The sequence below is a fragment of the Mangifera indica genome, chromosome 4 (genome assembly GCF_011075055.1).
Source record: "Mangifera indica cultivar Alphonso chromosome 4, CATAS_Mindica_2.1, whole genome shotgun sequence".
Classification (NCBI taxonomy): domain Eukaryota; kingdom Viridiplantae; phylum Streptophyta; class Magnoliopsida; order Sapindales; family Anacardiaceae; genus Mangifera; species Mangifera indica.
Window position 1 is genome coordinate 14,898,778 of NC_058140.1, and position 16,646 is coordinate 14,915,423.

At 34.6% G+C, this 16,646-nt stretch overlaps 3 protein-coding genes and 1 pseudogene across 5 annotated transcripts; 2 read left to right on the forward strand and 2 right to left on the reverse strand.

Moving 5' to 3' along the window:
* The first annotated feature begins 466 nt into the window (after positions 1–466).
* On the forward strand, positions 467–3,225 carry LOC123213179. Of its 3 annotated transcripts, none has more exons than XM_044632560.1 (6): positions 467–776; positions 1,126–1,320; positions 1,410–2,129; positions 2,236–2,318; positions 2,557–2,652; positions 2,983–3,225. In XM_044632560.1, exons 3-6 carry the CDS (start codon positions 2,046–2,048, stop codon positions 3,092–3,094), a joined length of 375 nt encoding a protein of 124 aa, XP_044488495.1. In that variant the 5' UTR covers positions 467–776; positions 1,126–1,320; positions 1,410–2,045; the 3' UTR covers positions 3,095–3,225. The 3 variants fall into 3 exon arrangements, with proteins under 3 accessions (XP_044488495.1, XP_044488494.1, XP_044488493.1); XM_044632559.1 differs by having other exon boundaries at positions 474–776; positions 1,407–2,129; positions 2,551–2,652; XM_044632558.1 differs by having other exon boundaries at positions 474–776; positions 2,551–2,652.
* Positions 3,226–4,920: 1,695 nt separating this feature from the next.
* Positions 4,921–7,076, reverse strand: LOC123213178. Its single transcript, XM_044632556.1, has 5 exons — positions 6,874–7,076; positions 6,094–6,772; positions 5,930–6,012; positions 5,593–5,688; positions 4,921–5,228 (listed from the first exon to the last, which is right to left on the reverse strand). Exons 1-5 carry the CDS (start codon positions 7,038–7,040, stop codon positions 5,120–5,122), a joined length of 1,134 nt encoding a protein of 377 aa, XP_044488491.1. The 5' UTR covers positions 7,041–7,076; the 3' UTR covers positions 4,921–5,119.
* Positions 7,077–7,766: 690 nt separating this feature from the next.
* Positions 7,767–11,240, forward strand: LOC123213175. The gene is made up of 10 exons (XM_044632554.1): positions 7,767–8,054; positions 8,206–8,270; positions 8,351–8,412; positions 8,589–9,593; positions 9,685–9,766; positions 9,864–9,986; positions 10,065–10,196; positions 10,293–10,385; positions 10,500–10,672; positions 10,767–11,240. Exons 1-10 carry the CDS (start codon positions 7,907–7,909, stop codon positions 11,017–11,019), a joined length of 2,136 nt encoding a protein of 711 aa, XP_044488489.1. The 5' UTR covers positions 7,767–7,906; the 3' UTR covers positions 11,020–11,240.
* LOC123213180 lies at positions 11,241–16,458 on the reverse strand (annotated as a pseudogene).
* Between the last annotated feature and the right edge of the window lie 188 nt (positions 16,459–16,646).

Below are 16,646 nucleotides of genomic sequence, written 5' to 3' on the forward strand. Positions count from 1 at the left end.
TAAAAAGCTTGTTTATCTAGATTTTTATCTGCTGGATAATATTGTGTTGATTTAAGAGTTAAGATTCATAAGAATGAATGAATGAACAAATGGGTATCTAATGGACCTTGGTGAAATTGAATTTGACATGTAGTCCTTGATAATTTGATGACGACTGGAAAAATGACTGAATAATTCCAACTGCGCCTTAAATTACTTGGATTGTTAAAACGAGAACCGTCTGTGACCAAACAACAATGTCATTCAATTCTAACGGGCACACAAAGGCTGTTTTTTGACTTACCATATTCTTCTTGTGTCTGTCTATCCTTTTCTTTAGACTTGTGCTTCCCACAGTCCTTCTCGTTGCCTTCTGTCTTTGTCTTCTTTCGCCTATCCTTGTCAGAAGATTCAGAGTCTTAAATGAAGTAGCCTTCTCAGGGCGAAAGGCTCGATATTGCCATACATCATTTCCTGTTAAATTGAAAACTTCTCTTTTATATTTATTCGTATAACCTCTCCAATATAGTTATTTTGATTATTTTCCCTTCAAAATTATTTATTAACTAATTAACAGTGCGCAAATTTGGTTACTCGATAAACAAGTCAAAAAAGTCAGACAAGTTGACCGTTGTCCGTTAATATCCAGCCAAATAATATTTTATTTGCAATTGAAAATAATTGACGTGCTAAAATTTGATTGGCCACTACAAACTCCAACCCGCCAAAGCTCTGCCTGTAAACCACCGTACTTCATTCACTCTGCGTAATTCTCACGATTTCAGTTTTTTCTTACTGTTAAGTTTTCTCTCATTCTTCTTCTTCTTCTTCTTCTTCTTTTAACTTCTCATTCTGCTTTTTCTTTTCTGAATTCCATGGTTTCGATTGCGATTTACTAGTATTACATAATTTGATCATGCTAATTTCTAGGGTTTCATGCTTTCTTTTTCGTTCTTGTATTTGAGTTCCTTCGCATTGTCGTATAATGGTAATTGCAATGCTGCATGAACCACTTTCTTTTATACTCTGTAACTTAACAATTAAAATATCAATTTTTCTTTTTAGTTTATTGTTAATTTGTTATTTGACTTTTGTGCAGAATTCTTTTATTCATTTAATTAAATCTGTTGTCGTTCTGATCTTCAGGTTCTTTCTCTGAATTGAATTTTCGTGAAACAAAACTTGGACATGACGATTCTTAGTGAAGCCATATCTGCGGATGTGCAGTATAAGGTTTGAGCTCAGACAGCAACTGAAAGAGTCTATTAAATAGAAAATGAGAGACGAGTCAGGTTTTCTTTGGAACATTTCCCAGGAAAGCGAGAAATTACCTAGTGACAAGTGAGTGATTTTCTTGTTCTCTATTAATGATGATTCAATTTTTAACATTTTTTATTCGATCTTATGAAGTGCTCTGCTTCTCTTAGCAGCTATGGATCTTTCTTTGGCCAATTTTAACCTTCTATTGCATGGAGAGTAATCAAAGAAAGCAAATTTATGCTTGAGGCAAACCAATCGGTAACAGAGTTTAAGAATTCCTCTGCTTCAAAAGCTGATGGGGCGATGCAGAAAGTGAAAGCTCAGCAACTTAGGGCCTCCCGAGATTACTTCTCTGATGATTATGAGAATCCACTTCTTGCGTTCAAGGAGCTATGTCAAACTCTCTACAAAAGAAGCATTTAGATGAAGGAAAGAAGAAAGATGAACCCAAAAAGTCACAACTGATTTCTAAGGTTCTTGGAGAGCACAAAATTTTCTATCAAATAAAAATATGAAACAATGCAAAAAGTTTCTTGAACCCTGTGTTGAAAAAGTGAGGTCGAAGCAGACAAAAGAGGTTGATATCAGAAGACGAAATTAAAGTTGTTAAACATACGAAGGCAAAAGTTATTCAAAACAAGATTCAGTGTTCTTCGAAAAGTCAGGCTTCTGATGTGGATAAAGCTTAGCATAAGAAGGAACTTAATGAGCCTAGCAGACTTGAGTCTTTTTCACAGAATAAAAACCTTAATGGGTCGTCTAAACCATCCTTGATAATAAGGCTGAAAATTCCATCAAAGCTGAAAATGGCAAAGGAAATGGAAGTCTGCAAGCCTATAAATGAAGAACCTATTCCTTCCCAGAAAACATCCTATAAAATGCATGAGCAGGTGTATTAATGCTACCATTTAGAGTTCTCTGATCTCTTTTCCTTTCATGTAATTTACATTATAAGGTTGTGACTTTTTTTGTTGTGTCGGCCATCAATTTCTACAGAGAAAAGAGCCTGAGGATAGTCTTTGTCACGACGGTGAAATTGAAAAGGACTATGTTTCCCCTCTGCATCAAAGTTTATTTAGGTGAGACTTTCAATCGTTTTGGTTTAATTAATATTTACATTTTTGTGACCTTTTAATCACTAACAAGTATGATCAGTTGAAAATCTATAATTGGACAAGTGTTATTACTGGTTCAGTACCCTGCATCTTCTGTGATTCTCATATAATTATTACCTCATTAGTTCATTAATTTACTTGATCGTTATCATATTTGTTTCTGTTCATATTTTGATCATTTGAATTAATGGTATAGCTCCAGGTGGAACCATAAGAAGCGCGTAAGAGAGGATTATGAAGAAAATGGTGACTGCATGGTGGCTAGTTTTGCTGACATCCAGAGAGAAGAGAGACAAAGGTACAGTTATATCGTATTGGAAGAACAAGTTTGAGATGCATCCATTTCATTAAATTGTTCAGGCCACTTTCACTTGTATAAGAATTTTCGGAAAATCTATAGCAAATGGCAGCCCAAGGACTGATATCCCTGAAAGTTTTACATGGAGGAAAAGAAAAAAACACACAAGTAATTAGTATATATAAATAGATTCACACATGACATAAAGAATCTTTGATTTGTTATTTTCTGGGAATTTTTGACAATCTTTTTCAAAAGAATAAAAGTATGTACAATCTTAACCTGAGTAACCCAAATTCTGATTAAAAGTTTTCATGTATTAATTGACAGTGCAAAGATTGCGAGGAGGGAGGATAGAATAGAGCAGTTGCGAAATGAGCATGAGAAGAAGAAGGAAAGGTTGAGAAGACAAGCAAAGAACCACAAGTTACTCCATAACTGAGACTCCTTTTGATTGATCCACTTCTGAAGATTTTCCACTTAAATTTTGTTGTTTTCTCGAAAGTAAAAGTGTATGTAATTGAAAACATTCTCCGTTTATGTTTTATACACAAACACCATTCTTTTTCTGTAGTTGGTGAGAATAGAATCAACCACAGTCCAATCACATCACATGCATACGTTGGCATTTTTTTTTTTTTTTTAAATTTAGAATAGGTGATCCGATTGAAAAGTATATTGATAAAGAGTCTTATGATAAATTATTGGGTGCTTTCATTAAAATTTTTAATTACATGGGCTGGTTGAGAAATTATGAAATCTTTAACAAAAAAATATTGGAGCATTTACTCTATGGATAAGTTGGTAAATGTAATATTATTTTCATAATAATAACAAATAACATGTAACTGATTTTAGCTTATCATCTTGTTTTAAGTTTGGGGGAAATGCAAAGTGTACATATTTATAATAGGGTAAAATGATATTAACCAATTTTATATGGACTGTATGGATACAACTAGAAAAATACCTTTTGCCAAAAATTGTCCAAATATATATTATTAGTTTGATCACTGACGACTCATTTTAAAATGCTTACCTTAATAATTCAACTCTTAGATCTTCATATCAAATTCATCTTTAAAATGAGTTTCAAGTTTAATAATAATTGATTTCTTCAAAATATTTAAAGTTCATAACCATTGTTTTTAGTTTCCTTTAGAATATGTAATTTTCGGATTAAATATCATGTTTTTTAAGTTTGAAATTGGTTAATCCATTGATTAATGTGTTTAGTGAAATGATGTATTTTGTCATTAATAAGGCAATTTTCAAATGGCTAGAAGTAAAAAATATAGTGGAGATGATTGTGTTTAAATATTGTCCATTGTACCCAGTCAATGTTCATGAAAAATAGGGGATAAATTGTTGGCGCTATGCCAACTTGGGGGCAAAAGAATAGCGGCCATCCTGCCCAAATATAGTTCACTGTTCAATGAGGTAAGAGGGCTAAATATCAGGTTGAGCGCATGATAGTGCGAATCATATATTATATATTATATTATGTATAAAAAATCTAATTTTATTAATCATATATTAAGTATTGTATCGTATCATATAATATAACTTTTAAGAAATAAAATAATAAAAAATATACTTAACACATCATCATTTTAAAAAATATTACAATTGTATTTAAAAATTTGAAAATTTTCATATACACCCTTATTACATCATCATATTCTCTAAAAAGTGTATTGATCTATATTAGTAATATGTATTATATCATACTATATGTTTACTGTATCATATTAATTATAATACAATTCATAATATATATCATTTTTTATCTATATCATATAATATCGTAAGATATATCTCATATATTATAAGATACTGATAATTATTTTTGAGAGCAAATTAACATTTACCATCCTGTCGAATTATTGTTCATTGTTCAACGAAATCAAGAGACTAATTATTATGCGCGACGCTTAGTTGAGGGCACATGAACATTTGCCACCCTGGTAATGCTGAACAATTCTTGGATAAGAATCTACAACACATCACGATGCCTTGTTGATGATTCTTTGCTCGGACAGCATCAAGGATTTCTTCAACAATGTGATATCTTACATCTCTGACCCTCCCTTTACTAAGAATATAGAATGCTCTACTGATTAAAGGTCAATTCCAGGTATAGTAGAAGTAGTAATTTCAGAACGGCGTTCGAATACCATATTCTGAAGTCGGCAAAAGCTTTTTTCTGTCATTCTACAATTACGCGATGGCTGTGTGTGTTTTTATCATGGGCAAATACATAAAAGAAACAAATAATTTTTTCATTTGATAAATGAATCTTACTGATTGTAATAGTTCCATACACCTATACAATGGTAATGCTATAGATCCAGCTATGGGTATGGCAGAGTTTGCCATGCATTTTATATTATCTCCAGTTTCTCAAATAAAGGAAACATAGAGCAGTTTTATGTCTCAGAGGTGGATCAATCAAAAGGAGTCTCAGTTATGGAGTTAACTTGTGCTTCTTTGTTTGTCTTCTTAATCTTTCCTTCTTCTCCTCGTGCTCATTTCGCAACTGCTCTATTCTATCCTCCCTCCTCGCAATCTTTGCACTGTTAATTAATACATGAAAACTTTTAATCAAAATTTGGGTTACTCAGGTTAAGATTGTACGTACTATTATTCTTTTGAAAAAGATTGTCAAAAATTCCCAGAAAATAACAAATCAAAGATGCTTTATGTCATGTGTGAATCTGATTTATGTATACTAAGCACTGTTTTTTAACTCTTACTCTGTGTAAAACTTTCAGGGATATCAGTCCTTGGGCTGCCATTTGCTATAGTTTTTTTTTCAAACATTCTTATGGAAGTCAAAGTGGTCTGAACAATTCTGTGAAATGGATGTGTGGCATGTATTTCAAACGTGTTCTGCCAATAAAATACAAGTATGAGAGAAGTTGAAAGCATCAACTTTACCTTTGTCTCTCTTCTCTTTGGATGTCAGCAAAACTGGCCACCTTGCACTCACCATCTTCTTCATAATCATCTCTTGCGCGCTTCTTATGGTTCGGCCTGGAGCCACACCATTAATTCAAATGATCAAGCTATCGATCCAAGCAAATATGATAACAATCAAGTAAATATTAATGAACTAATCGGGTGATAATTATATGAAAATGACAGAATATGGAGGGTACTAATATAGTAATAACACTTGTCCAGTTATAGATTTTCGGCTGATCATACTTCTTAGTCATCAAAAGTTCACAACAGGGTAAATATTAATTAAAACCAAAACGATTGGAAGTCTTACCTGAATAAACTTTCACACACACAGGAAATATAACCCTTTTTAACTTCAGTGTTGGAACAAAGACTATCCTCAAGCTCTTTTTTCTGCAGAAATTCAGAACCTTATAATGTACATCACATGAAAGGAAAACAGATAAAATAATTATAATGGTAGCATTAACACACCTGCTCATGCATTTTATAAAACTTTTTCTGGGAAGGAATAGATTCTTCATTTTTAGGGTTGCAGACTTCCATTTCCTTTGCCATTTTCAGCCTTGATGGAATTTTCAACCTTATTATCAAGGATGGTTTAGACGACCCATTAAGGTCCTTGTTCTGTGAAGAAGACTCAAGTCTGTTCGGTTCATTAAGTTCTTTCTTCTGCTTAGTTTTATCCACATCAAAAGTCTGACTTTTTGAAGAACACTTAAGCTTATTTTGAATCACTTTTGCCTTATTATGTTCAATAACTTTGATTTTCTCTTCTGATATCAACTTTTCAACAGATTTCACCTGCTTCGACTTTTTGGGTTCATATTTCTTCTTCCCTTCATCCAGATGCTTCTTTTGTAGAGAGTTTGACATAGCTCCTTGAACGTAAGAAATAGGACGTTGTCGAGTTGCTTTTCCCATGGTAGAAGACAGAGAAGTAAGACTCTCATAATCATCAGAGAATATAAAAGAGTAATCTCTGGAGACCCTAAGTTTCTGAGCTTTCTCTCTCCTCACCGCCACATCAGCTTTTGAAGCAGACAAATCCTTAAAATCTGCTGCTGGTTTCTTAGCCTCAAGCAAAATTTTGCTTTCTTTGATTACTCTCCAGGCAATAGAAGGTTGAGATTGGCCAAAGAAAGCTCCATAGCTGCAAAGAGAAGCAGAGCACTTCATAAGATTAAAAATAAAAAAAATAAAAAAGTTAAAAATTGAATCATCTCATAGATAGAAAACAAGAAAATCACTCACTTGTCGCTAGGTAATTTCTTGTTTTTCTGGGAAATGTTCCAAAGAAAGCCTGATTCCTTTCTCATTTTCTTTCTAATAGACTCTTTCAATTGCTCCCTCAGCTCAAAAAAATGTTGTTCTTCCTTATGCTGCACTTCCGCAGATATGGTTTTACGAAGAATCGTCATATCCAAGTTTTGTTTCACGGGAATTCAATTCAGAGGGAAAACCTGAAGATCAGAACGACAAGAGATTAAATAAATTAATATAAGAACTATGCATGACGGTGAAATAACAAATTAACAATAAACTGAAAAGAGCCTAAAATTATACGTTCAAATTATTGTGTTAAGTTACAGAGTATAAAAGAAAAGTGTTTCATCCATCATCGCAGTTACCAATTACCATTATCCGACAATGCGAAGGAACTCAAATACAAGAACGAAAAAGAAAGCATGAAACCCTAGAAATTAGCATGATCAAATTCTCTAATACAAGTAAATCGCAACCGAAAGGATGAAATGCAGAAAAGAAAAGGAAAAATGAGAAGTTGAAAGAAGAAGAAGAAAGAGGGAAAACTTACTGTAAGAGAAAACTGAAATCGTGAGAATGACGCAGAGTGAATGAAGTCTGAAGGTTTATAGTAAGAGTTTTGGCGGGACGGAATTTGTAGTGGCCAATCAAAATTTACCACGTCAGCTGGATTTAACGGTCACTTGTATCAGCTTGCTTAGCAAGTAACCAAAATTATGCGGCATTAGCAATTCCAACGTAGTCATTAAAAACAATATAATTGATTAATAATGCGGGCCTATTTAGTCTTCGGCTACCAGTCCGGCCCAACCCATCCAAGAGGGTATGCCTATTTCTCTGACAAAAATATTAGTTGTCCGAATAAAACATCTTCTTTCTAACGGCTATTTCTCTCCAACGGATTTAAATTCTTCTCTCCTCGGTTGCTTCACTCACTCACTGACTCACCCTAGACAAAACCAGTACCACTTTTCACTCACGCTCCTTCGCCAAACCCTCTTTCGCTTTCTCTCTTAACTCCATGGACGAAGACATTCAGATCGAAGGCGCACAATCTCTCGGAGACGACTTCTACGAGAAGATCGAAGCCCCCAAGTTCGTGGACCTCACCGCACCTGATCGGCACCGCTCTTCATCCGAAGATCGCTACTGGTTTTGCCTCCGTGTCGGTTAGTCATTCTGCTTTCTCTGTTTTTCTCAATTATATTACTGTTCTACTTATGTTTCCATTTTGGGCATTTTATGCTAATTTCGAGCTTTGTTGGTTAATACGACATCGTAGCAGTTTGAGTTTTAAATTTTGTGTTGATTGGACCTTAGGGTGTGACCAAAAGCATGACGAAGAAATGGATTCTGAAGCGATCTACAAGAATTTTGTTCTTCGGGTTAGTTGCTGTTATTTTTTAATTGAAATGGTTTTTTAAGTGTTAGATCGCAGTAAATATAGAAATTAATGTTTCTGCAGGTGATGGCTGCGAGGAGTCCAAATGTTAGACTTCGGAAAGCCCTCTATGGAAAAAATTCAAGGTATTTTAGGAAATTCTAAGCTGTTTAATGGTTGAGGTTGAATCTGGGATGAGTTGTAAACTCTTCAGCCCCTTATGGAAGTTGATTTATTCGAATTTAATTTATATATGTGATATTTGGATTGCATAATTATGTTGAGGTTGAAATAACATTATTTTGCTTGATTATTTTTTCAGTGCAAATGTGAAATGCCCACTTACAGTTCCGGCAAAACCTTCAAGGTCTAGAGTGTCAAGATTGGCACTGATCTCTTCTATATCTCAAAAGATGGTTGATGGTAAAGTTAAGGGCAGAGCTCTTCCTATGCACAGTGAAACGCCAATGGGGAAGGAAAAGCAATCATCTGTTTTAGTCAAGTCTCTGACAACTCCACGGAACAAAAAAGGCCTCTCGAATCATGATAGATTTCGAAGTGTTAGAAACCCAAAACCAACAACCATTGCAGTGCCAAAGAATAAGATTGTGGCCAAGGCTCTGGTATTTCATTCACCTAAGAAGACAGTGAAGATAAAGACTTCTGCAGACTTGGGTTCTCGTATGAGAACAATATGTGCAGGGATGAAGAAGCTTGAAATATCCAGCTGCAATAAACCACTGCCTGTAGACGCTTCAAGAAAACAATTTAGAGGCCGAGAGGTCAAAAGCCGGGTCTATGATTCCTTGCGTTCTCAAAATTGCCTAACAAGGGAAGCCAAATCTGCAAAATGTTTAAAGAAAAAGGAAAAAAATTTACTGCCGTCCAGCAGTTCGGCCCCCTATGAACAGAATGAAAATGACTCTAGTGACATGGAGATTGAAGGGAAATCAAGAAACGGTTCTCTTGAAGTATGCTCAACATCAGGTACTTCTAAGAATAATGAAGACAAGGAATGTTTGATAACTCTGACGACTGAGAATAAAGACCAAGTTGTATCAGGCACCTCAATAAGTAATACAACCTCTATTACAAATAGTGGAGAGAAGAATGAAGGAGGCCACGATATTGCAGACTTCCCAGCTCCAAGTGAAGAGGACGGTAAGATGAATGCAGGAAGCAGTGTTGAGAGCCAAATTAAACCAACTCAAGAGGAGAGGGTCATGAATGATGAAAATGAAAATGCGTCTAATGATAAAGAAAATGCACGTGAAGTCATGGACAACAGTGATGACAAGGAAAATGCTTCATCTTCTGACACAAACAGGTGAGATAACTTTTCCTGAATTTGATTTTCTTGTCTTTTACATGCTTGACAATTACAATTAATGATGACTTCTTGTGTGTGACAATTACAGAAAAATGGATATGAAATCCAGCCATATGGACAAAAAGAAACCTCTTGGCCATCATGAAAAAAAGCAGAAAAGCATTCGAACGGTGGGTAATTTGCCAGAATATCGTATTTCTTCTTTGCCTTTTTATATTTAAGTTGTTTGCCTATATTTTAGTTTTAATATGTATGAAATTGAAGCAGGTAGTGAAAGGAAGAGGCAAGACAGATAAAGGGAACTCCACTGCTGCTGTCACATACGCTGAAGGGGTGAACTACAGAAAACCTAAGCTGACAAATCCCAAGCCATTTAGGCTAAGAACTGATGTATGCGAAATCCCTGAAGGTCATTAGATTTAGAAGACAGAATTTCAGTAATGTCTAATAATATTCTGTTTCTTATAGGAAAGACAAATTCTTAAGGAGGCAAACTTGGAGAAGAAAATACATCGTGATGAACCTCTGAAAGAAATCACAAAAATTACGAAGTCCCCTCATGGACACTTGCAGAGAAGACTTCAGAATGCAGCTGCCCAAGTGAGTTTTAAAATGGGAATATTTTTATTTTTCCTTATGGTCGATAAAAGATCTACACTAATATTTATCTGACTTATTTTTTTTTCCTCATTACAGGGAAATGAAAAGTCCATTGAACAAAGTGAAAATACTATTGCTGCACGTGAAGGCAGTGAAGTGGAACCAGATAGAACACCGAAGAATCAACCTGTAAGTGAAGAGAGGAAGATAGATATATGCCATCATCTTGATTAGTACTTCCTTTCTGATTGTTAATTTAAAAAATCCAGCTAAATTTGTCAGTGATTATGTGATGATATGCAGCGAAGAGTGGGAGCATCTTGCTCACAAACTCGAAAAGTAGTACGCACTAAACAGAGACGTATAGTTACAGATTCAGAACAGGAATTTTGCCAAGATAAGGAGTCCAATACTATATCAGCTGATGGAAGCATCAAAAGGACCAAGTATATGAAACCGCTTGCAAGGACTTCTGGGTGAGCAATTGCTATTGGCTTCCTGGTGAAACACCCATGAACAGATAACGTTATGACCTTCAGATTCTAACTTGTAGACCCATTTATTTTGCAGGACTGAATCAAGTAAGAAGGAGTCGATTATGTTTCGCTTGGCACCTGGTCAACTTGGTGTAATAAAGGAATCATCTCCTACAATCTTAAGGACCAAGATAGTAGCAAAAGCAGTGGAAAATGGTGCTTACCCTGCAATCAAAACTCTTACTCCTACAACATCGTTACTGGGAAGAAAACCTACAACTCCAAAGGAACCACACTTCCACAGTGTCCATGTTCCAAAGAGTTGCGTGAAGAGAGTAGTAGCATAGGTCTTTCACCTCCTTGGTTGTGTGATATGTTGTTTTTTGTTCAATTGTTTATTGAATTAGAATTGTTGTTTGATTTGTTTTGTTCATTCTTCAGCTTCAAAGGAGCTTTTTAGCTGAGTTCCTTTAAGTAGTTGTACGTTGTAACATCAGCATTTAGCAAGATACATATTCGTGTAATCAGTTATTTACGATTTTACGAGAGAATTCTGGTTACGCGATGATGATCTCTTGTATCAGTGAAGTGAGTTGAATTGACTTACCCAAAAAAAAAGAGTGAGTTGAATTAATACAAATGAATTCCTCAATGTTAGTAGCTGCTAAACAAGGAAACGCTCAACTTGTCCTAGAGCTTTTGAAAGTCAGTAATGATCGACACAATTGCTCACCTTCTACCAGTTTCTTGCGTCTCTATTAATTAGGCCAAACTGCTCTTCATGTAGCAGTGAAAAACAAACAGTTTCAAGCTCTCGAAACAATCAACTGCGATGTCAAGGCACATTGTCACTTATCTGACCCTTTATTGATTCTGAAAGTTGCTTCGCTTTGGACCTCAAAAAGCATGCTGTGCCTGGTCCTTCTCAACGTCCAGTCTTGACGATATTTTTCAGCTTCTCATTCGCAGCCACAAGTTCTGCGGCAATTCCTGGCTCATTAGCCGAATGTCCAGCATCTGGAACAATCTGTCAAAATCAGTGAAGTAAACCAATCAGAAAAGAGAGAGGGAGAGAGAATTTACTGATATTTCAAAAATATTTGCTATAAAAATTACAGGAATCTTATCAATTATACTTAGCAAAACTATCACTCCATTCCAGCAACATCTATAAGAAGGTCCTATACGGCATAAATACAATCATTTTTAAAGGAAGAGTATTTCAAATTTCAATAATCAGTGACCTGAATTTCACTGCTCTGATTCAGGGTCCATAAATCATAAGTATCTTTCAATGTCATTGACAGACAAATTAAGCAATTGACAAACAGAAAAGAGAGGTGTCCCAAAATATCTGTAAGTAAAATTTCCCCGGAAGATATGCAGGCTACAAAACCACAGCAGAACATCATTAACATGATGGAATGTGCAGGTGTGCCAAAGATCAATGACCATTGACTAGTATAAACTTCACTGAAGACATGTAGGTCATCTTTTTTCATCTTCTATTTATTTATAAATTAATTATGGTAGAAGCTTTTCCCAAAATCATACAGTTCAAAAATCTGTCGTCCCTCCCACAACTTAGATACCCAAGGAACTTGATAATTTGCAAGACAAAAGGCTAAAGTGGTTACATTACCTTAAACTCAGCCCCTGGCCATGCCTTATGAAGATCCCAAGCAGACCTCATAGGGCAACAAACATCATATTTTCCCTGTTCAAGATATCCAAAGATAAACAAAGTTAGATTCCAGCAGAACCTTGCTACACATGATATACATTTTGCTACAAAACAGCACCTTATATTTGAACCATTTTGGTTTCAACTTACTTTAGTTTTAAAAAGTTGACCAAGAAATATTTACTGTAGTTTGTTAGCAATCAAATCTTTCTACATTTTCCAGAATTAGATTAAAACTACTATACACTATCGTGCTATGAACCTGACCGTCAGCTATATTATACCATATGAGGCAGCAAGTAAGATGATCCTCTCTTTCACTATATTTTTATTTTCAAGAAAAAGACCAAAATTTACCAATTAAATTATTGCCCATGATGCAATGCATTCATACATTCATCTGTCTAAATAAACATCCATGTCAACGGTGTGAAAAAATAAAGGAGAAAGCATGTCCACCATAAATGGATTAATCAAGGTGAGATATACATATACCTGCACAATTATAGTGTTGATATGCCTAATCTTATCAACATTATCTAACAGGAAAGAATCAGAAGGAAAAAAACCTTTGTTCATGAAATAGTGGTTTTCAATCCTTGCAAAAGCCTGAACAGAGCAAAACAAAATCTGTCATGAATAAAATAAAGTTTTACATCATCTTTAATATCCAGAATTTGAAAGATACCTAATAGGAAGATAATAGAGTAGATCTTGCTGAAACTTAATTGCATAATATAAATAAACCAATAGAAATTACGCATGGCATTAGCTTTGCTTACTTCCCTCTTGTCCTCTTCTAAACATTAAAAGGTTAAGGCCTTCAGAGAAGTTTTAAGCTCTAATAGGTGACTTGGTGAGTAGTTTCACAAAATAACAGAGTGTTGCCACTTCTTAAACAGAAAGTCACATAGTTTTCTCTACTATAAAGAAGCATTGGTTTTTTCAAATGGTGAACAAATATACTAGAAGCATAATGCTCACCACTCAATCAACTTACAAATGAAAAATAATCATCATCTCCTCTCTTGATGTTATCTTCATTTGGGAGAAGATGAGCAGTAATCATTTCCCATTTGGTCCAAGCTCTGGCAGCTGCAAACTAAAAACAGTGAGAAAAAAACCATGTAAAGCATGTAATTTTCCAAAAAATAACACACAACCAAAATAGTATCAATCATAGCCAAAAGGCTTATGCATGCTTACAGTATCTGATATTCAAATCTAGACCACATAGAGATATATAATCCTAATAAAAACTCAACACCCACCACTAATCTGCATTCTAAAATGGAAAACAACTTCAATTCATATTCAAACAGAAGCTTAAGATCACAACATAAATAAGAATAGACAGATTGAACCATACAATCAGCCAAGTAGCATGTCACTCCTCAACTAATTGGCAGGGCCTTTTAGTTTGTTCATGAGAGCAGCACATGCATTCAGGCATATGAATTCAAGTTGAGCTCTTAAGACAATATGCACTTTGAAAAAAGAGTTCAGGAATGAACAACAACAGAAGAAACGATAACGTAAGTCAAATCTCATTTTCTGGAATGAGGTCTCTACACGGCTCCCAAGCTGTACATGGAAAAGCAGTCCACAATTCTTATTCAACTATAAAATTTCTCTGAAGATTAATCAGCATAAGGAAGCAATAACTAAATTTAGTAAACTAAAATTCAAATCATCTTATGTTTCCAATGAACGTAGAATCCTTTACTGTTTATCCTTTCTAGAAAAGGATTACCATCATAGATTTAAGTCATTGACATTATTAAACTCTTAAAATTGAGGAAATTGTTGAAAATATAAAACCATTCACATGTGTAAAATAGGAACTTTATTGAAGATGACATATGGTAACAAGGCCACAAAATTCTGTCAGTAATTGTGCAAGTTAAATTTTGATAGTCCCACATTTTGCAGATATGAAATGAAATCTAACAAGTCACCCTAAGCCTTCCATTCAACCAGAATCTAAATAAAAGGTCAAATGAGAAACCACATATCCTATATAGACAACAATTACCCAAAAGTACCAAAGAATGGTATGGCGCATACCATCCGGATAAATAGCAGCAGCACCTTCCTCATAAAACCAATCAATCTCTATCTTTCACAAAAGAAATATCCCTCTAAGGATCATGCCTGTGACCTTAAACATCACGTAGAAACTATAAAAAATCCATCAGTTATCCATGTCAAGAATTAGCTAAATAACAGGCATATTATTTCCAGAATTCAGGGAGTTCCAACCAAACAAACAACAATCGCAAGCCAAGCAAACTTACAAACCTTGTCAGGGTGTGACTGACTGTATGCCAGAGAAAGTGTGCTTCCCCATGACCTACCAAACACCTGCACAATTAGACAGAGAAAGTTATATCCACTAGGGGTACAAAAATGATCATAAGAATTTTATTTCTTTATCAAGAAACAGAAACAGAACTTGACCTGCCACTCTGGAATTTCCAAATGTTGTCTTAGCTTTTCAATGTCATTAATGAGGTCCCATGTGGTGTTTTCAACCAAGCAAGCATGGGGAGAACTTTTTCCTGCACCTCTCTAAGAAATGGATATATCCTAGTTTAGAGACGTAAATCATAGCTGATAAATTTCCATTAAAGGTTAAAAGACTAACTTGATCAAATAGAATGATGCGGTAAAATTCAGGATTAAAGAAACTTTGGTTACTCAGTGCAGTACCTCCTCCTGGACCCCCATGAAGAAAGACAACTGGCTGAAAGATAGATTGAAAGCAAATATCATAACAAAAGTTAGAAAGTTCACAGAGAAAGCCAGGATGGAAGCCATCTACTACATGCCACTACCATTGTTCAAGACTACATATCAATTTGTAAATCACCTCACATAGGTTCTAAAGTTGATGGCAAATACATTGGAAAAGTCACCCAGACACCAAACTAGATAGAAATGTTGCAATTTTTAAGACATTCATAACACTTTGTCACTGAAGCTCTGAAACAAACAAAAGACAGTCTCCAACAAAATGAGAACAGAACAGAGTAATTCAAATTCCATAGAACCTCAAGAAAATGGTAGTCCATTTACAATGATAGCTCACTATAATCAGTCACAGAAATCCAAATTACATACAGCAAAAGAGATAAAGCTGGGAAACAATCCATTTAGAAAAAAAGAGCAATGACTACTCACATGCCCATTTGGATTTCCTGACTGCTCCCAGTAGACTGTGTGAATATCAGAGACCTTCAAAAAGCCAGTGCTATATAGCTCTATATGGGGATAAAGATTTGCATTAACTTGTGGTAATTCCTTTTCTGATTCCATTAGGTCAATAAGATCTGGCTCACTCTTATAAACAAGATTTTTTGAGCGTATGACTAAATTCTTCCTCCCTATAGCACAAGAAAAATATTAGCAAACCCCTTTAAAAAAACAAATCTTGAGAACTATAACATCATTAACATTAACCAACTAATATATATTCCGGATCATCCGCTGAGCTATCACCGTCATATTTCCTCTTTAAATTAAGGAAACAAACAACCTTATAATTAAGCTAAAACATGCTTAAGGACATTGCTTTTATATAAACATAGTAGAGAGAAAGCGAAGATAACTTCAAAACAAATAACCATTAAAAGACAACACTTTGCAACAAACAACAATCAAACAACTGATGAAAATTAGCATAACTTTAGCCAAAAACAAGAATAATCAAACAAAGCGCTGATGTTCATTAACACAACCTTAGCGACTAACAACAATAATCAAACGAATAAACAAACCCAGACGATAAATTTATACAATCTTAAGCAGAAGGGCACTAAATAATCAAAAAATAAAACAAACCCAGTTGAGCATTGCATAATTCAACAGATAAAAACACGGAGAGGGAAAGAAAGAAACCTGAAAGAGTGAAACTGTGTTGGAATTGGAGATGGGAGGAAAAAGGAGGAGAGGAAATGAGAGAAAAGGAGGAGAGGAAATGAGAGGAAGCACAGAAGTAATTGAAGTGAAGATTTTAGAACCAAATCGTAGTTAACTCATTCTACCTTTCATGTAAAGTTTAAGCTATTATCAAAATCAATGACCAAATTTCCGGTTGCCTTTTTTTAACTATAGTTTAGATGTACATGTAGTAAATACTTAGGTTAAAAATATAATATAATGAATCATTTTAAAAGAATATATTATTCTAAATTATTTTCAATGTTATTGTCTTATAATCTTAATAAAAATTTAATTTTGTACTGTTTTTGAAGTTTTTCTATATGTCCTATATCAATATAGTTTTGA

Coding starts and splice junctions, on each gene's coding strand:
- LOC123213179 (XM_044632559.1), top strand. CDS start 2,046: ATGGCAAAGGAAATGGAAGTCTGCAAGCCTATAAATGAAGAACCTATT. Junction 2,319..2,550: donor CTGCATCAAAGTTTATTTAG/GTGAGACTTTCA, acceptor TTAATGGTATAG/CTCCAGGTGGAACCATAAGA. Junction 2,653..2,982: donor CAGAGAGAAGAGAGACAAAG/GTACAGTTATAT, acceptor ATTAATTGACAG/TGCAAAGATTGCGAGGAGGG.
- LOC123213178 (XM_044632556.1), bottom strand. CDS start 7,040: ATGACGATTCTTCGTAAAACCATATCTGCGGAAGTGCAGCATAAGGAA. Junction 6,013..6,093: donor TTTATAAAATGCATGAGCAG/GTGTGTTAATGC, acceptor GAATTTCTGCAG/AAAAAAGAGCTTGAGGATAG. Junction 5,689..5,929: donor GTGTGTGAAAGTTTATTCAG/GTAAGACTTCCA, acceptor GTGTGGCTCCAG/GCCGAACCATAAGAAGCGCG.
- LOC123213175 (XM_044632554.1), top strand. CDS start 7,907: ATGGACGAAGACATTCAGATCGAAGGCGCACAATCTCTCGGAGACGAC. Junction 9,594..9,684: donor TCATCTTCTGACACAAACAG/GTGAGATAACTT, acceptor TGACAATTACAG/AAAAATGGATATGAAATCCA. Junction 9,767..9,863: donor AGCAGAAAAGCATTCGAACG/GTGGGTAATTTG, acceptor AAATTGAAGCAG/GTAGTGAAAGGAAGAGGCAA.